General features: G+C 37.0%; 1 protein-coding gene across 1 annotated transcript in view; it reads left to right on the top strand.

Annotated features, from left to right (window-relative positions):
- Positions 1-19,761, top strand: part of NXPH1 (neurexophilin 1) — a gene marked incomplete at both ends in the record, with an annotated part of 136,520 nt that extends 116,759 nt beyond the window's left edge. Inside the window, one exon of the mRNA XM_080339176.1 lies at positions 19,000-19,761. Within this exon, the coding sequence (XP_080195302.1) occupies positions 19,000-19,761 (762 nt within the window). The remainder of the gene's footprint in view (positions 1-18,999) is intronic.
- Between the last annotated feature and the right edge of the window lie 1,446 nt (positions 19,762-21,207).

Raw genomic sequence — 21,207 nt, 5'->3', positions numbered from 1 at the left:
TTTTTTATCACAAACAAATGAGAGAGGAAAACTTTTGGGTGCAGGGTCAGGTGATGGTAGTATGCCCATCTCCATTTGCACAGTTGGTTATTTTTTGTTCTTCCAGTACAATTCTACTTAAATGTTGGCCATAAACCATGGCTGCATTTTAATATTGGCTGTGTACTTGTGATCTTTCTCTACTGATGCTTAAAAAGGGCATTGACTCTTCCTTTTATTTGATTTCTGTCTGCATTTATAAAATTAATCTCCCAGCCTCATGCTGCAATGAGCTGTGTCAGTGGAAGAGAGATAAGTTTCATTTTTTTGCCTTAAAACTTCTTCCAAAGTTGCAAAGAGTTTAGCACATTTACTTTCTCTTTTCAATTTTAACAAAGCCCTTGTCTTTTTTCTGCATTTCTATTTTATCCATGTCATTTTGGTTCTTTTGTTTTATACTTCACATTTTTTCCACACTCTTTTTCTTCCCTTCAAGCCTAGTTTATAGTCTCTGACAGGATTCTTTCTATGCTATCTGCCAAAACATCTGTTCCTTTTCTGAATAAAAAGCTTGCTTCTCCAGAAAGTGTCACACGGGTCCACACCAACTATAAACCTTCATTTCTCTCTGCGACTTTGCCAATGATGGACCAGCACTGGGAAGCTTTGTATTCTTGTCTGTCTTGTCTCATTTTTCATTATGTCCAATTCAGGTAGTTTATTGGGGGGATAAAAATGCCATAATTTAGATTTCAATGTACACATTTCCTTTCAAAATATGCTATTAGTTATTTGTACTTTCTATTTTTAATCTTACAATTATTTCCTGAACTTCTGGTTAAAGCAGATATTTATTAGCTTAAAATTGTTTCTGGATTCTGTCGCCCATTCCTTTCTGCTAGGACCACACTTGCTTACCAAAAATGCAATGTAACTGTCCTTGATTCTTCTTGGATCGATTTTTGGTGATGCTACAATATTGCAGACAAAATGGCATTCAGAGCAATTCTGGGTTCTCTTGAAGAAGTTGTGTAACTTTCAGTACTTCAGTTTTGCCACTTATAATTTTTAATGATTATAATATTTTTTCCGTAGTAGACAGATGATTTTATTGTAAAGTTCTTTGGCATCTTTAAGGAAAAGTGCTGTATTTGAACAGGATACTATTTTTATATTGTGTTCCCACAGTATAACAAAATTCATGTCAATAAATATTTTCCATATGACATTTTATAAATGGTCAATGCTAGCAATGAATCATTTCAATATTTCCACCAAATATGGAACGAGATATTTATTGTTTTCTATGTTGCAAAGTAAAGGAAAAAAGCAGCTTTCATATGTACTTTTCTGTGGCATACTTTGCTGTTGATATGTTGCTCAGATAGTCTCTTAACTATATTAATGACTAAGAGGAGAAGGTTTGCTGGTGAGTGGTTTTAAGTTCCTGAAAACATCTGAGCCTTAGTGTGATAAATAATATGTGAGAACAATGGATAGAACCTTCCCCCTGGAGTAACAGTAGCTGTTTTACTATTTCAGTCCCTTGAAGCTTTAATTAATTTTCACAGAAATGAATGAGAAATTTATTATTATTTTTCTGTTTCAATCTGCCAGTAGTTTCTTTGTCTTCTTCCCAGGGAAACTCTGTATTTCCATGGTAAGACTTGTAGCAGTTACTTCGGGGTTTGCCGTGTCAATCTGGTGTGGGGATGTGGAAACGTGCATTGTGCTCCATTGTTCCCTCTCTCTGCTAGACACAAAGAGGGCTTCTCATGGTGGCAGAGATTTGATAAATGCTGGGAAGCTGTGTAAAAAGCACTGCTAAGGAAATGGAATTCAAGTCCTCTCCATGGCTCAATCTCCCCTAGAACAGGTGGCCTGGCATACTGGCCACAAGTTCCTCTTGACTGAGTCCATCCAACCCCTCGTGCAGGGTATTTGTTTGTGGAAGCTGGCACGCTGCCTTCCTGGACAAGCTGCGACAACAGGAGGAGGACTGGGAATGGTTCAAAAGTCCTCGGTCTTTTTGTGGCTCTTACTATATTTTACTGTTCCTTTGAAGTGCTTAAGAGAGATTGGTGTATGATTTGTTATGTGAAAGTTTGAAAGTTCCTCGCCAAGGAAATATTTCTAACACAACAGGAAACACACTTTCTCGTTCAGCTTTCTGTAGGGACTCACATGTGTCTCTTGCTGAGATCTTAGGGCAAGACTTGTGAGAGATTTGTTTCCTTTCTTAACTTAAATCATCCAAAACATTAACTTAAAAATAATTTTTGTTGCCTATGTAGGCCTGCTGCAGTATGATCAAGACAACAGGAAAGTGAAAATGTTCTCAGTCATGGCAAATATTAATTACCCATTTCAGTGAGTTGATATTGACTGGGTTATTCAGAAACTGTGTGGAGCAGATTAGAATGTCAGTCATGCCAGTGTAGTTCTGGAGTAACTCCACTAAAATGCAATCCATTCGTACTGTAAATTGTTTTTGTTTGTACACTAGAAAACCAGTCCTCTCTTTTTGTCTCTTGAGGTACAACCAGAGCAGCTAGCCCGTCAAACTGATAAGCACCTTTCAATGTGTCCCTCTCTGTGAACCATCATGCAACTGCATTCATGAAGCACTGGTCTGAACTAGGTTCATACAGGAAACAGCTCACTCCAGTGAACATGTACAAACACAGTGATTTGTATTTATTTTGGAAGCTTTACATTTTTCAGTGGACAAAAATGAAAGAAATGAGGGATTAGCCAGTACTGTACAAGAAATACAGTGTAGACCTCTGGGCTAGAACTGTGCAAGCTATCTCTTGAACCAGAAAGCACAGAGCTGCATCAGCTCAGCACAGTGCCTAGGTCAATAAGCTCTGCTAACGTCTAATCAGCTTCTGTGCAGCACCATGTCCACACTGTCTGCTTTGAGGGACCTTGCAGGTATTTCTGTATGAGATATATCAGTCAGTACAATCTCAGGACAGCAGGCTCTACATTCCAGTTTGCAATGATGATGTGCTCTAAGCACTACAGAAAAGTAAACATAAGCCATATAGAGACGTCTTCAATAAGCGTGTTTGAAGCAGAAATATGGTTCTAGGCTTAGTTACAAACATGATCTTAAATCTTGTAAAAAAGCAATATATATTGACATACACATGTAAGAAGCGTGAACCTATGTGACAAACTGCAACAGTACTGGGCACTGGCATTTACAGGAAAATTAATGTTAGTTTAATGCCATTTTAATTTGTCAGACAATGTGCAGGTGCAACCCCATGTTCTTCCAGTTTTAAGCTTTGCAATAAGACTTGGGTGCATGGTAGACCATATTGCCTCTCCATTTCTTCTCTCTCATTTAGTGAATGTTAGTCTGAAATTATAATTGAATGTAAATTTGAAAATAACCAAGGAAAAAGATTAGATCTGGAGATAAGGAACTTAGAATAAAATAATCATATTCAGGAAAAAAAGAAAAAAACAACTCAAAGAAAATACTCTTCTTGCTGTAGCTTGAAATTTGAGGAGGGGAAAACCTTTTGTTCATCTCTTTGCTGTATGATCCTCTTTTTACAATGAAATTCAACACAAAGTGTATCTCAGCTGGTTTGGAATTATATTACCATCTGGGGGAAGATTTTGAAACAAGCCAAAACTAACAGATTTTCACCCAGCCCCTTAAGAATTCTAATTGCCAAGAGTTGGTCATTTCTTAGGAGCAAATTGACAGTGCAGTAGTGTGAGTCTGCAAGATCTTCTTGGCTGCAGATACTTTTTGCTTCATGTAGAATCACCTAGAGCTTGGCAGATATTTTTAATGTTCCTAGTTGTTTCATCTATACTTCATCTGGAAACTACAACCAAAGCTGTAATTAACATCGTCAAGTCTGAGCATATTCTTGATGATGCTGTTGGTTAAAAACTATGTTGAACAGAGGGGGTCAAGCTGAATGCCTCAGGGGCTCTATAGTGTACTTCAGAGTCCCTCAGTAGGGATTTGCAATTAAGTTGCCAGTTCAAATCCAGGAAAGGTCAAGAGTGATTAACACTCTTTTGTTCCATTGGTTAGTAGGAAACAGCTGTAAAATGAAGTGATGATCAAAATCCAATTCCTAGTAGATATTTTACATCATAAACACCAAACTCCTAATGATCCCTTGCTGGCAATCTGATTAGAATGGGCAGTAATTGAACAGGCACAGAAACTGCCATGCAGCCCTTACTGCATTTCCCCATAGCAAAAAGTACTGTCATTTTTGGACTGAAGGACAAGCTGAAAATTGCAGTCTCTCTGCCTAAGCATTTTGTATTCAGTTGATATATTTGGAAATCTTTCATTCTGAGTGAAACCAAATCATATTTTGGACCACAAATATAGCTGAAGATTATTTTAAGTGCTTTGAATAAAAAAGAACCTGCAATTTAAAACTGTCAGTTTTTTGAAAATTTTAAATATATGTCATCAGTCCTCAGTTGGATTAATCTGACATGGATCTGCTAAAAATTAGTTAAGTGGTAGTCAATGAAGCCAACAAAGGATCTGATTCTGCATTACTCAAAGTACACGATCATACTTGAAAATGCATGAGTAGTTGTAGAGAAAGTATGTCTTAGCTAAATTTTGTGCATTATACATACAATCCCTGCCATTCCTCTACTTCTTGGGCACCAAACAGGCTAGAGTTAGGATTAGGCGACAAGTTGAATGGTAGTGGCTTAGAATGAGGAGTTAGGCTTTCAGGTTGGGGCTTAGGCTTCAGGCATTTGGTTAGGGTTAAGACTATGATATTGCAAAACTGTAAAGTCCAAAGCTTGGTGTTCTCATTCTGTCCTGCAACTGGTGAGTAATAGAATGTCTGTCTTGTAAACGTGATGTCTTTAGACCATGTTGGTGTATCTGCTGTCCTCCCTGGAAAAATTGTTCTGAAATTACTGGAAAATCTATTATTTTAATTCATCCAGGATGTTACTGATTTCACTAGATGAAAATGCTTCCATATTTCAGCAACAGCATCCATAAGATGAATGCACAAAAAAGTTTCAGTGGGTGGATAAAATGCTTAAAAGATTTTGTAACAAGTACCAAATGGACCTTTCTTGCTGCCCTACAGTCCCTTGTCTTAGTTATCTATACAGCAAACTAAGAAAAGACTGTAAAGAGCCAGTAGCTTGAATAAGTTGAGTAGGATGTTGCTGGTTCCCAGTAAGATTATAAAATGATATTATTAGAATTTTATTAAGTGAATTTAAAACAATGGAGAATATTCTTGTTATTCACTAGGTAGCTAATGGACTGACAGCTGTTGACTGACAGCTGTTGACTGACAGCTGAAGGATAAAGGGGGAAATGAGGGATTCATATTTTGGAAGACAGATTACATTTGTATGATTACTATCATTTTTATCAGAGGAACATGTCAAGCATTTCTGACTACTGAGGGCAGGTGTTTCTGCTCCTGGAGAAAACTGGGACCTCTTAATGCTCTACAAGTGGGTTTCAGGCTTCTTGATGACATGGACTTAGTGAATTCAGTAACACAACCAATTTCTGAGCTGATTTTTTCCCTTGAGCTTGCATCCGTTTTAAAACAGCTAGTGCCATTTTGTATCTCAACCAGTTATTCAAATTAAATTTTTTTGGGACATCCTGGATGTGACAATGGAAAGAAACATCTAGAAATTTGTACTAACTCTTAGCTCTGTAGTTGAGTTAGGACATCACCAATATTTCTTCTTTTAGCTTTGCCTTTGCCAGATTTGTTTCAATGAGACAGCTCTGAAGGGCAGTGACTATATATATTTAGTTTCTAGTACACCTTAACCCAGACCGCAGGGTGGTCCATGAGCATTGCAGTAATAGTAATAATATATAACTAACTGTGGGTTTTGAAAGGATGTCTATTCTGCAAATACATTTCAAAGAAACACAGGCAGAAGTGTCATTTACTCCTTAAAAAATGGAACTACTAAGCATTTATATTTAAATTAAATGCTTTTACGAGTTCATTGGAAGTTATTTAGCAAGTATATGATAGCAAAGGCATGTTACCTATTGCCTTAGAATGAGGATTTTATTGCTTTTTCATAGTTTTCTTTTGTATCAGCATTTGGCAGATAACAAATGAAATTTGCTTGGTAAGGTTAAATTGTTTTGTGCTGCTGCTCAGCCACACAGATACAGAAGATGAGACAATGGAAAAAAGTTATTTGCTTTTTTGGGCAGACACAACAATATATTAATATATGGTGATCTTGACCTGTCTTTGAAGAAATTTTTTATTCTCTGAAAGGCAAAGAACTTAATTCCTGTCTGTATCACTCAATTGAAATCCTGATCATGCAGGAGGCTATACGAATGGAACTGCAGAGAGAAATGGCCCAAATAATTCAGTGCTGTCAGGTTACTGATGCTCAGAACAGTTTGAGGTCAAAGCAGAACGAACTTCAAGTATTGGTCAAAAAAAAAAAATGAAGGCTCTCTGGAGCTTGGTATGAAAAGTTCTGTGTCTCTGTCCATTTTCAGTACCACTGCTTTTGCTGAGTCATGCAGATTTGGCACCAATAGTGCCTCATTCTCCCTGAACTTGTTATACTTTAAGGATATGAAAACATGCTGTTAAGTAAATACTAAAGCCCAAACCTGTAAGGATTCCAGCTTATTTTTTATTCTTTATTTTTTTTTTTTAATTCAGAAAAATTCTGGAAACCAGACTTTGCAGGTTTCCCTTTAATCTAAGTCCATTTTGATAGGCCATTTTTTTTTGGTGTCCTCTTTTTTTTTTCTTTTTATGTACCTGAGAAGTCCTTATGGTGTAAGGTCAGAATAATAAATTTTATGTTTTTATTCTTTATGTATGAAAAGTAATATAATGCCATCACTACTTTATTACTCTGTAGTCATTCTGTTACTACACAACTTAAAATATTTCAAGCCATCAGCATTTGGAGGAAGTTCATAGGTGTAGGGCACTCCATTATAATTTGCCTTTAAAGACTACATTTCTTCCAGCCACCTGCCTAGAAATGCAGTTATGGATCAAGTTCTAAGGTGAGCTGAAGAGATGATAAACTGGGAATGTACTGTATTTGCACCAGTATAAGCAGTGCTCTAGCATTCCAGTATTTCTAAGTTGAGCTAATATTTCTTCTAAATGGAAATGATTGGAGCTTTTCTGAAAACCAAAATGTCTCAGGAGGGTTTGCAAGTCTGGTACTCAGGTTTTGGTTGCAAAAAGAAAAGTATTTCTGTAATTCAAAAGTGATCAGCAGAAGTCAGCAGGTGTAAAATAATCCTAAAGATGTCAGTTTATTAGACCTTGAACTATCTTGTATTCAACTTGCTCCAGTACATCTTAATATGGATTTAAGGCAATGTATCAGAACTACTCTATGTTACAGGAAAGGACTCATGGTCCTCCACAGACATGCTCCCAGCACTGCTCGTTATCCTAGAAATCAGCGTGCTGAAACGATGTTCATTCATTTTCTTCCAAAGTTTTTCATTCCAGTCCAAAAAAAATAGCAATGAATAACCTCCTTCAACTTATATGTCAATGCCCAAAGGACTTTTAACTCATCTCAATTTAAATTAATGACCTTAGTGATAGTACTAGCAATTGGACTGTGGCTCTCATGAGCCAGATATTTGCATATGGAATTTGATTAATCCTGCTGGCTATTAATTTTCACTTTAAATTAGGTATGATACTATTGCAGGAAGAAATTCTAAGGCTACTATTAGGTACAATGTTAATCTTCTATTGGGTGTTCCATTTTGTTTTGCTTGGCTGTGCTAGGTTCCCTCACTATGTGTGTTTGGCTCAACTCGGAAAGGTATCACAGACCTGAAAACTAATCTGTGCAAGTTCACTGCAAACAAGTACCCTACTGAACGAATATTACAAGTTCATAAGAGGTAGAGAAATCGATGTACGGTATCCCCTTCTAGTATTTTGTAAGTGTATTCCTCTTAATGGCATAATAGGTCTCTTGTGATACCTGTGTCCAGAGTCACAGAAAGACCAGCTAGGTAAGCAAATGGAGGTAGTACTTTTTCTGAGGCTACTTGGTCTGCCTGTATCCTGACTGAGTGAATGTACACTGACGGTAGAATGCTGTTCAGATCAAGAATAAATTTTGCCTGGATCTTGTAAATATTATATATGTTGTCTCCTAGTTTCCAATGAGACAATCCATATTTCCTTGTAATCTCTGCACTTTGGGAGCATTTGAACATGTTTATGTACCTCATAGCCAGGAAAGCAATGTGCAGCACTGAGCTTGCTGAGCAGAATCAGTGCCCATGTGCTGCTTACTGCTAAGTAGACCCCTCTAAGGATTAGCAGACCTTAACAAAACCATCAAGAAAATATCAATAAAAATTAATTGATTAACCCTGCAGTAGAACAGTGTTTAATCGTCCCCTTCCTTACCAGAACAACATTAAAGAAACATACCTCTTTCCTCAGCGATGGATTTTAATAGAATTTGATATCCATTGACAAAGTGATGGAATGATCAGTGCCTATTAAACAAACACAGTTAGAAAGGGAACATATTTCTTCTTCTGGTTGAAATTCAAACAGAAGAAAACTGTATCTACATTCTAATGCTCTTCTTTGGAAAAAAGTGGTAATAGACACATGAGCAATAAGATATTTTTGTAAAATGGTGGAGTATTTTAATTTTATTAAACTTTTACATTAACAGTGGTTGATTGGAAACTGTATGTAGAAAATGAGTAATACTAATAGAGCATTTTAATAGTGCACAGTGGCTTTGTCCATTATATAGTACCTGTATATCACACATTATAATCTTTTTCACCTTCTTCAGAAGATATGTCTACCCATATGAAAATGGACATTTTCTTCAGTGTGTTATATGTAAAGCAAACTAAGGTGCAAATTTTGATTAAAATGTGGTTCCGTGGTCTTTCATATAACATCTAATTTTATTTAATATTACTTTCTACATGTATGCAGAAAATGGCAAGCCAATATTAATAAAAGAAGGCTTATAGGAATGTGGTACAAGAACAATAGATCCTTAAAAAATTTATTTACCTAGCTAGACTTTCATTTCAAAGTTAGCAGAATTCTGTGATACTGGCATAAAACAGGGGTCTTAAAACTCTGTTAGACATTTTTAACCCACTTTAATTTATTCCATGGAAGTTTAATCCCCTGCTGAACGGAGATGGGGTGAATTTTCAAAAGTCATAATCCACTGAAGTAAAAAATCTTTAATGACAACATAGGCAGCAGGCTTCAAGAGTTTAGTTTAAATTCTTTCTAAAAATGTAAAACGTAGGGCAAGAGTTAATAGGATATTTCATACAGTTATATTTCAATCCTTTTCCAAATCTTCAGAAATTCACTTGCATCTCCACTATTAGAAATATTTGGGCTGAATCCCTACACTTCTAAGGCAAAAAGCAAAAAGCTGTAAAACTGTAATGGGAAGATTTTCACAGTGTATGATAAGTCATTTGGTCCTTCAGTTCACAGACTGTTATGAGGGCTAGTATCATATTTTCTAAATTGAATGATAGATGATGTTTTACAAAACAAACGTCTTCCATTCTGCCTTAACTAGGCAAGAAAATAAAAGCAAGCTATGCTATGTTAATCTTTCTGCTGCTCTAGGATTTTTACAATTAACTTTAGTGGTGGGTCAGGATTTGGCCCATAAATTGAGCTGAGAGAGTCCACGTATTACCTATGTGTTGCAAAGCCACAGTTTTACACTGGCCCTTGACTACCACCTTTGGAACTGGCCAGTTGTGGAAGTACCTGTCACTCAGACAAAACCTTTTTCTTTTTCTTTTTCTTTTGTTTTACCTGGAAGCTCCTCTACTGCCAGCCATAAACTTTTACAGCTTTGCCTGACCTGAACATCCAGGTATCAGGCTTCTGCCGGAACCACACAGGGAAAGTGCTGCTGCCTTGCCATTTTTTCTGTAGCCTGCTGGACAAGAATTTGGGTGGCATCAAATGAAGCTAGGAGGTGACTTGATCATAACAAATAGGAGAAGGTTCCTCAGGCAGTCTGAGGTTAAGAGGTGGAACTACTGGTTGCAGGGTGTTTCAGGTGCTGGAAGTTTCAGAGAGAAAAAGGCAAGTTCTTGTAGGCAATATTTGTTGAAAGTTATTAAATTCATAGCCACAGTACCAGTTTAAGAAGTCCTTGATCTGCAAAGGCTTGAGGATGGGAAAGATTTTCTGGTCGAAGTAGTACATTAGCTGATTTTGGATTCTTTGACAAAACCCAACTTTTAGCCATTGTTGAATACATCGTAGAGGATCAGATGGAATTTTGGTTTGACTTGTTACTGTTCTTAAGCTTTTAAATCAAATAAGCAAAGGCAATGACTTCCTTTTTCTCTAGGAGATACATCTTTGAAGGAAAAGCAAGAAGATTCTGTCTTTGAAAGACAAGAATGACAGCAGTACCTTTCTTCACCCCTGCTTTTCAAAACAAAAAGGTGGAATATTTCTTAGGGCTGGTGTTTCATCTCTTCCTGTTGTGGATTTGTGGTTTTGGTTCCTGGTTCAAAGTTCCCAGTCTTCTCCAGGCACTTGAAGGAGTCCGGATGTTTAATTCTGAATCTGGTTTTCACTCTGGAAGTTTGTGAAAGGGAAAAGAAAGTCATGGGTTCTTGTAAAGAGCTGTACTGCCACAGCGGAGAGGGTAGCACTAGCAGAGTGAAGCGGAGAAAAAAAGGAGAAAGAGAAAAATACCAATTAGGGAACTGCTTCCTGAAGAAATGTCTTCATAATTACAGTCTAAGTCTGGTGGATTTCAAGTGCCCATCTACCTTCAGATGACTAAACACTTTTTAAAAGCCTGCTTACTAAACATTTTTTTTTTGTCAATAGCAAACAAAATAGGCTCCAGAAGACTAGTTTCTCAGATTCTAAATACCTGTGAAAATTCTTTTTATGATTAAATCGAACCTGAAAGATAACAGAATAGTGTAAATCTGCACTGTTTCTGAAATGAAACCTTCACATGGGAAATTTCCTGTATCTAAAAGGATGAGCAATACTAGCAAATTTGCACACCTTGCTGTATGTGTAACACAGCACTAGCTTGAGCGTGCTGACAGGTGTATAAGGAACATTGGACATGAACATGGCTAGACTATATCAGAAAGTGTTTAGATAGAACAATTATTGTCCTACTTCCAGCTGGCAGCCTTTCTGTTCTCTCCATGGTGTTCTCTCTGGGGCAAATGATGCACCATAGGTCAGATTTTTCTTGCTTGCCCTTAGGCATCTATATGAAGAGCATTTATTCAGTCCTTGAAGGTTCATCAATAGCTCATAGAGACAGAGGTAGTTCTTTCTATTTCTCTCTCTTGATTATGGAATAAGCCTAGATGAATAATTTGTATCTAAGTTCTGAATTCCAGGTGAATGACGTGATCAGTGACATGATTCCCAGACTAGATCATGGACTGGGCCAGGACAGAACATGTTCTGACTCTTTCCTAACATGTGGTGGCAGGCTGTCACTTTCTTTCATCAGTCTGTTACCATTCACAGGACCTGTGGCATTGTCACAGCTTAGCCCACACTCAACATGAATGCAAGGGAGAGGAAATAAGACTCTGAAGCAAAATTTGACATGGTAATTCTTAAGTATTCTCGTTGGAAATCAACCATTGAAGGTGTTCTATCACTTTTGCATTTCCTGAAACTTGAGACGTGCTAGTTTTCAGACTTCTGTATAAAAGGCAATTGATATGGTGTAGAAGAACACTTAAATTGTAACTTGTGCTAGTTATTTTTCCTTTGCAGAACAGCTCACTGCAATATCATAGTATTTAATGATCAACAACTGTTGAGAATTATAATGTGCCTAAACAAAATAGTGTCTCTGATGTTTTATTAGTGCCCTCATCTTTCTGTGGTTACAAATTTTCTAATTAGTCTTTGATTCCTAATCAGATCTCAAACAGATATCAATTGATATAAGCGTTCTAAATTCAATGATGTTAAATTTCACTGAATTTATATCAGCTATCATCAGCTGAATTTTTATCAGCTTCTGATCTTGTATAACCCCTGTTTTGTCAATAATGAGAAAAGCTCAGATAGCCACATTTTTTTTTTTGGTAGCAGGGACTGTTTGGAACAAGCACAATAGTGTGTAGATTAAAACAAGAAAAATACAGCATTTAAAGCTGAGCTGAGCACAGTAGATAGTGTTAAGCTGATTTTTATGAATCCTAACATAGATCTACATAGTAAAAAACCAAACCAAACCAAACCAACACCTTCTGTCTGGTTTCTGTGTGACAAAAAAAAAAATCTATTTTTTATGTTTAAGTGAGTGATTTCTTTACAAAATATTATTGAAAACTTCAGGTGTTTCTTTTCCTATGGTCAGTAATGGAAGAAGGTCCCCATATGGATTCTGTAGGGCTCTGTGCAAGAACCTCTGCTGTTGAATATACTTTTAAGTGACCTGGGAAAGGTGAATGAGAAAGTTTATTGATGACACAAAATATTTTGGAGTAGAAAAGAGCCAGCAGTGGGGAATGTCAGACAGATCTTATCAGAATTAGTAAATAGGCAGTAAATTAAGGAATGAAATTCTGTGGTAGTAAACGTAATTGAAACACATGGGGAAAAAAAAAAAAAAATCCCAGCTTTGTATATAAATTGAATTGAGATTTTGAGGTAATGACAGTTCCATGTAAGTGTCAGTTCAATGCTCATTAGTGATCAAAACCAAATAAAATATCACTAAGTAGTAGAGGAAAAAGAGGGAACAGTTAGGAGGTCATTTGTCACTATACAAGACTATGGTTCTGGCTCATCTTGAACACTGTGCCATTCTGGACTCCTTGTCTTAAAGACAGAACTGGAAGTAGAACTGAGGAAGCTTCAGAGAAGGACAATAAGGAAATTCAAAGGTACAGGTATAGAATGTCTTCTATGTAAGTGATTATTCTTGTGACCCAGGAGGCTGGTACTCAAGGCTGTTTATTACTCTGAATAGGTATATCTGAGGCATGTACTGGTATCCTTGAAGTAGGCTTCTTTCTGTAGCTAGGATTCATCAAGTTTTCCACTCACTGATATTTGTAGAAAAAAAAAAAAAAGTAAAATGTAGCAGCAAAGAAAAGTAAGGAGGAGCATGGGAAATTTGGATAGAGACTGAATTTTCCATCTGGAGAATGAAGGGTTCTCCAAAGAAGGCAGCAGAGGCCAGGTTCAAAACCAAGAATAAGAGAACAGAGCTGTGGAGCTCATTGCTGAAGGGTGTTATGGAGGTTAAAAGTTTACAAAGAGTCAAAGTAGACAACTGCACAGAACAGCAGTTTACTGAGATGGAAAACATATACAGTAAGAATATATAGCAGAGGAAACTAGAAATATTTGACAGCTGGAAAGAAATTAGAGGATTATCATGCATGCCATGTTCTTGCTCTTCTCCAGCCATCTCTTACAGCTGCTGTTGGTGACAGGACATTTTTCTAAATGAGTCTTTGGTTTGATCCTGCGTAGTGACTTTCATGTTCTCATTTGATACACTAGAGCAGGATTTACTGTTCCATTTGTCAGATTCATCTGAGTTTGCATTTTTTTGATTGACCAATCCACATTCTTATTTGTTTCATGTCATATAGCATAAAGTCTTATAAGTTAAGAGTAGGGAGGTTTGTTTCTGGGAAATATTAACGTATGTGGTTTTCCACATTTGTCCTCCCTTTCTGAAGTACCAGTTTGTAACACGTGCAACTTCTTCACTGTGTTTTAGCCCCCCTTGTTATAATCTTCACTAACTTGCATTCTCAGTTTCTTTTTTTATGGCCTAATTTCTGTAGAATATTGGCTTTGACTTGCCTGGAAATTATTCACTGAATAAAATATTTTCATGCCACTTTTAAATTTGTACAGTGTGTAGACAGGTATAGGAAAAAAATTGATCAAAGTAGAAGTGTAATCTGGTTCCTAATTTTCCTCCACCTAATGCACAAGCAGGATTAATATGGGCAAAGTGAATCCAGCTAAAATTTTCTGAGTGCTGCCCTGCCTTGGTAGAAGTGTAGCTTATAGTTATGTTTATCAGTACTCTCCTACCTGTGCTTTATCTGAGATATCTGACTGAGGAAAGAAAGTTCTGATTTCTTTATACAGAGCACATGAAAACACAGCACTGCCAAGTTCTTACAGTTCTGTGCCAGCAAAAACGATCTGGGTTTTGATTACTTATTTACCTGAAGAGAGAGATTTTCTACCTTGAGCATTAGATTGTTTGTTTGCGTTTTCATTTACCCTCAAGTAGTCATACATTCAGAGGAATAAATACATAATTTCTAAAGCAATACTGTAATTATAGGTAATGAACTGTAATAGAGCTAGAATAAAAGCAAAAGAGTGAGAAATCAAGAGGCATTCTGTACCTCTTTCAATGACTATTTTTTTAATCTCAAATTGATGTCTTAAATTAATGTTAATATACCTATGGTTGATTTTACACTGAGAAGAGGGCCTAAATCATCACTTGAGGCCTCCATGGCTTCCCAAGATCCATTTACAACTTTATTTTCTCTGCTCCAAATGTTCAGGTTTGACCTGTCAAAGCATTCAGGGCTTGGTATCTTGAAAGAGAACCCAAACATTTCTGAGACGAATAAACTGTGTATCCTTTAGGAAGTCCTAAATAAACTACACATATTCATTAAAATATATTTAATGATGTTAAACATCATTATAAAAATTTCTTGACCCTCAAAAAGGAGGATACAGAATCTACGGAGTATTCTATTTTAATGGAGTAAAAATGATTTGCAGATCAATTCCTGTCTTTTTAATTATGCTTTGGGAAATTGTGCCCAGTAAAACCACTGTTTCTGCTCCTCTCCTACAATCAGAAGAAATGGAATAACCATACGTCATTATTCATTGGAAAAGTGTTTCCAGGTAGTCAGCTCCTTCTGTCTTTTTGATATCAGTAAACTTGACTATGTATTGGATATTCATACTTTCCATTAAAAGTACAAGACTGGAACCGAAGGTCATCTGCCATGCTTACTGAGTGCTTTTCAACTGACATTTGTAACCTTGGATAAACGTTTCTAAGTCTTTTTGCTCCTTACTACTTTTCTGTATGGACATTGCTGACATCATGAGCATACAAAACCACTTCTAGCTATGGAGTCATGGAGGAAATCCACCTTCTCAGCCCTTTTGAGATGTTAATACATTGCACTGTAGAAGCATTGTGGGTTAAGCCTGGTGGGCAGCTAAGCACCAGACCTCACTCACTCACTCACTTTCCACCTCCCCCAGTGGGACAGAAGGAGAGGAAAGGAAGAATAAAAACAAGAAAACTTAGGGGTCAAGATTTAAAAGAGAAGTTTATTAAGTGAAGGATAAGTGGAAGTATAGAGAAGAAAACAAAACAAAACAAGTGATGCAAAGGCAACATTCATAATCTCCAATGGGGAGAGTGATGTCCACCCAGTTCCTGAACAAAAGATGGTTAACCCTCCCTAAACCCCCCTGTTTTCCTTTCAATTGCTAAGCATGATGTTACACGGTATGGAATAGTTCTTTGGTTTGTTCAGGTCATCTGCTCAGTTGTGTCCTCTCACAACCTGTTGCACACCCCCCAATCTATTCATTTGAGGAGCCAAGAAAAATACAGAGAAGATGCTGAAGCTGTGCAAACACTATTCAGCAAGAGCTAGAACATTAGTGTGTTACCAGTGTTTGGGTCAAAATATAAACCACAGCACTGTATGAACTGCTATGAAGAAAATAAACTCTGTCCTAGCCAGCCCCAATGCCAGTGCACCGAACTTTTAGATCTTTCACCTAGGAGTGGCTATGGAAAAGAAGAAAACTCTTGTTATAGTGAACTTTCTGATAGACTATGCAAATTTCTGAATTACATGCAAATATACTCAAGTAAGAGGACAAAAAAGTCAACGTAGAATTTGGATGGCTCAGTGTTTTAGCTCTCCATTAGCCATTTTAAATTGACAGTTTTTTCATGTACTCCTAAAATAGGTCTATGTTTCAGTAATCTAGTTTTCACACTACTAAGTGCAAAATCTCATGGATTTATTATACACTATCTTTCTTGTATATTGCAGCCTTGTGGTTGGAAAGAAAAGAGATGGAAGAAAATTGTAGATTAGGTCACATGGAAACAACTGCTGCATTTGCAGAAATTCTATTACACAGCAATGCTCTGTATTATTGGGTATGTGAATCTCTGAGGATACATATAGCTGCTTTCTATAGCACATAGTATACTAACAGTATATGAAAAAGCAGTTGGCTGGAAAATGTTAGTGAAAAACAATGAATTCTAGAGCTTTTTTATTAACCCTTGTGGGCTGTTTTTTCTAGTGCTTGCCCAGACACTTGACTAGAGAGGGCAGGTTCAGGCCTTTAATCATGAATGCAGACAGTTACCCTCACTGAAAATCACAAATAGAGGTCTTGGGGCTAACTGCATGACTAGAAGTCTTTCAGGTATTACAAAATCAATGACAGTAACAATCAATTGTATTTGTTAGAACAGGTGAAGCAGTATAGCATGCATGTAATCTGAACCATCCATTTGCATGAAATATACTGTCTTTCAAGGAAACACATGTACTGGATTAGTCAGCAACTATTTCAGAAAATACCTACTTCCTTTTCTAGGTGTTCAGTTTTATACATCTGAAAAAAAGAGACCTTCTCCTTAAAAGGTTGTTGTACCATTACATTTTGTTACATAGAACTTGTAGTGTAATCCTATGAAATGTAAATCATCAGAAGCAGAAAGGAAAACAAAGGAAAAACAAGCTATGAGCAAAAAAAAATATAGTGGTAAGCAATCTGTATCCTACCCATAGATTGCAGGTATAGTAGCTCTGCTAGCTAATTGCTTAGATTCATAGTGATTCGACAGATTCATGCTAGACAGGCACAATTTTCCTTTTGGTCACATTTGTTTTCTTATTTTGCACTCCTTCTCTATATGCCACAGCAAAATTATATTCTGAGTCTCTTTCTCTCTCCATGTGACATCTTCATTGCTGCTTCATTAACCAGCACACCATCAGTGCATTTCATTACAGCTTCTCTCCTGGCTCACTGTGTTGATGCTAAGATGCAGCTACAAACTGGCTATCAAAATGCTAGTCTGTGTTTTAATACTTCCTTCCATTTAAAAGAGGAGGAAGTAATCATTTTGGCAAAATCCTAAATAAATGCATACTGTATCTATTACCTTTACTGGTCCCCCAACCTGAAATGCACTATGGAAGTATAGTGTGGGATGTGACAGATTTATTTACCTATTTGTTTACTGTAAAAGGATGAGGACATATCTCCTATGTGATCAGTGTATTAAGAAAATTTAGACTGATTTTATATATGTGCCTTCAGCTGACCTTGAAAAAGTAGTGAAGTTAATGAAAGCATGCTTCAGTTCCATGATTGTTAGGGAATGAAAAGGCCATGCTGTGATAGATATCCTCTGTGACATATATTATACGTCCAGTTGTACCAGTAGGGAGCGGACATGATTTAAATACTAGATGGTTTCCAAGGGGTTCCAAGGGTTGGGAATACACTAAATTCATTTTTAAGTGAAGAGAAAGATGTAACTGCAAGTATGGTAAAAGCATGTAAATCAGTTCCAGAACACAGAGGAATGAAACAGACATAGTCAGAATCTCTGATGTAGCCCTGAAAAGAGAAGTAAGAAACTTGACATCCTCTTCAGAGCAGTTAAAATGTTAAAAAATGTGGAAGAGTGTCTCGTGCAAATTTTTAGGGGAAGTGGGACTAAGGTTGTTGTCAGTCCCTTCCTGCCTACTTGCTGCCCCCTGCCAATTCCAGCCCTCCCTGCTACACTCTGTCAGACTCTCTAACAGTGCTGCATGTGTGCAGCTGTGAGGATGCATCTGTTCTCTGTTTTTCACACAATTAAGGCAAAGTGAAAAAATATAAATTAGACAAATTGCTCTGACACTAAATTATGTGAAAAACGATGTCTTAGATGTATGATTTTGTAGGAACTTGGTGCAAGACTGTCTCTTTCAAAACAACATGATTTTGCAGAATTTTTTAATACTACTTTTAAATTAGTGGCCCTATTCTTATTGTAAATACACAAATGGCTTCTTGTCTTGCACAGGTCACTTTTTGATTTGGGGAGGTAGGCTTGAAAAAAGAAGTGAAGTGAGGAAGGAGAAATGTATGTCATATTAGAGACACACAAGGCAAATCAGTGGCTAATCTGTAAGGAACTGTAAGCAAAGACTGTGACTCCTCTTGCATAAACTGAGGTATGGTACACAGTATGTACAGCTGTTGATACAAAACTCATTAAATTTTTCATTATTCTATTATTTATATTGTAGTTGTGACTGAAGGTCCCTGTAAAGAACACAGACTGATGTGTACTCATAAAAGGAGTGGGGGAATTATATTATTAGGTATTATTAGATTTATAATGACATGGACTCTGAACATGATCAGGCTGGCACCACCAAGACAGCACCCTGACGGTGGACTCTAGAGGCAGCAAAAATAAACAAATATGACTCTGAAGGTAGAAGACACAGTCGCTTTGCAGAGAGAACATTCAAGCAAGCGTATGTCACTCTGAGAGGAGAAATGGCCAGTGAAAGCCACATATAGACTAGACGATGGCATGGCTGTGTACCTTAGTCTTTACAGTACTTTGTTACATACTCATCACTTACAGACATCATAAGAGAAGTAACTTTCAGGCTGAAGAATAAAGTGAATGGCTGGGATTAAATCTGAAGGCCACTGTAAAAGACTGGCAAAAGAGAATTAAGTAATAACTACTTGGAAAGAAGAGGAAAATAGATATTTCTGTTTTGCTTTACTGAGTACAGAGATACAATTTAATTTATAAAAAAAATTCCTTATGATTTTGAAATCTGATCATTTTGGTTTCAGGTGGGAATGATGTTACGTATCGCATATCTCAAGATATTATTTCTTTCTTCTTCCCTTCTTTCTTTTTCAGGTTACCTGTGCAAATTTAACAAATGGAGGAAAAGCAGAACTTCTAAAATCAGGAAGCTCCAAATCCATATTAAAGCACATATGGACAGAAAGTAGCAAAGACTTGTCCATCAGCCGACTGCTGTCACAGACTTTTCGTGGAAAGGAAAATGAAACAGATTTGGACCTGCGGTATGATGCCCCAGAAACTTATTCTGAGCAAGATCTCTGGGACTGGCTGAGGAACTCCACAGACCTGCAAGAGCCTCGGCCCAGAGCAAAGAGGCGGCCCATTGTCAAGACGGGGAAATTTAAGAAAATGTTTGGCTGGGGCGATTTTCATTCCAACATCAAGACTGTGAAGCTAAATCTGTTAATAACAGGGAAAATCGTTGACCATGGCAATGGGACGTTTAGTGTTTACTTCAGGCATAACTCCACTGGTCAAGGGAATGTATCTGTAAGCCTAGTGCCCCCTACAAAAATAGTGGAATTTGACTTGGCACAACAGACGGTGATTGATGCCAAAGATTCCAAGTCCTTTAACTGTCGAATCGAGTACGAAAAAGTTGACAAGGCTACCAAGAACACACTCTGCAACTATGACCCTTCAAAAACCTGTTATCAGGAGCAGACCCAAAGCCATGTGTCATGGCTCTGCTCCAAGCCCTTTAAAGTAATCTGTATTTACATTTCCTTTTATAGTACAGATTATAAACTAGTACAGAAGGTGTGTCCTGATTACAACTACCACAGTGACACACCCTACTTCCCATCAGGGTGAGGACCAACCTGTGTCTGAGACTGAAGCCTGGGGAATAAAAGAGGTCGTATGACAGGGCTGCAACCTCACGGAGCAAGGCCACATCTATTGCCTGGAATGTGTCTACCTGCTGCTGCTGATGTCAAATGGCTGCAAATATGTTAGTGGAAAACAATCTAATGTAATTTTTGCCCAGTCAGCTCCATGTATCAATCTAGCTGTAAATCACTATGGATTTGAAATAAAACCATACACATACACAGAGACACACACTCTTTTCAGCTCACAGCTATTGAGATTCCTGTTAAGAAAGCTTTCATTTTCTGATATCTAAGGTTTCAGGATAACCTGTTTTCAAGCAAAATGGATTAACTATACAAAGAATGGTTTCTAACGCAGACTGTTATGGAAATCTCTTTGAAAGTCCTTTGAGTACACGCCAATCAATAATCCCCACTCATGCATTCTACTGCTTGGAGTAGCTGTACTGGTAAATATTACTGTAGGAGTAAATACTTGTTAAAGTGGGAAAAATGTGCATCTAGAGTTCAGTATTCCTTATTATATGAACACAGCAAAGTATTGTGACTTTTTTCCAGCATACAGTAGGCACATTCGAGGTGGTTTTAGGTGGCTCTTCTTCCATGGAGTGAGCTCGTTACTAGTAAAGATGGGCAAACATTTTGAATTTACATGTGGGCAGACATTCTGGTGTCATATTTCTCTGACCCTTTAATCTCTGATTCTTTAAACCTGGTTGAGTTTAGGCCAGCTAAGCTACTTATAAACTTTCCTACTGATCTCTATGAAGTGAAATGCCTGGCAGAGAACATGTAAGTTGTAAGTGGCTGTCTTATCTTTATTACAAAATATTGTAACAAATTCAATATCCTAGTCTTCATTTGTATGAATGGTTTGTATTGTACATAATTTAACCAGTGTTATTTGAGCTGCTTATTAATATTAACTTGTAATTGTCTCTCTGCTTGTTATTGGTTAAAAACAATCAAGGAAAAGAGGAATCCATTCTATCAATGTAGCTGTAAACTCCATTTAAAGACAGAACTATGTACAAAGCATTTATTCAGCTGAAGTATTGTTGAAAGCTATACATATACGACATTACAGTCTGTCTGTATTTAGATATTTTATTTCCAGAGGAAAAAAATGAACTGTACACAGAAATAAAAAAAATCTTAAAGTTGAGTTTCAATATGTACTGTGTAGATAGTAGTTTAAATGGTTCTGGCAAGTGGATAACTCTCCAAGTCTGACATGGTTTTCAATCTTGTCTTTTTGCAGATGTATATATACATACATATATTTATAAATCTGTGTGTGTGCATGTTTGTGTGTGTATGTGTGTGTGTGTGCCAATAAATATAGACATGTATGTAGAATATATAAAAAAATTATTGGGCCCTATTCCTAGCAAGAAAGTCTTATTACCGAATGTTCTTGCTAACA

This window comes from Nesoenas mayeri (assembly GCF_963082525.1).
Source record: "Nesoenas mayeri genome assembly, chromosome: 2".
Taxonomy (NCBI): domain Eukaryota; kingdom Metazoa; phylum Chordata; class Aves; order Columbiformes; family Columbidae; genus Nesoenas; species Nesoenas mayeri.
The sequence above is the reverse complement of the archived record's forward strand: the minus strand, read 5'-3'. Positions and strand labels throughout refer to the sequence as shown.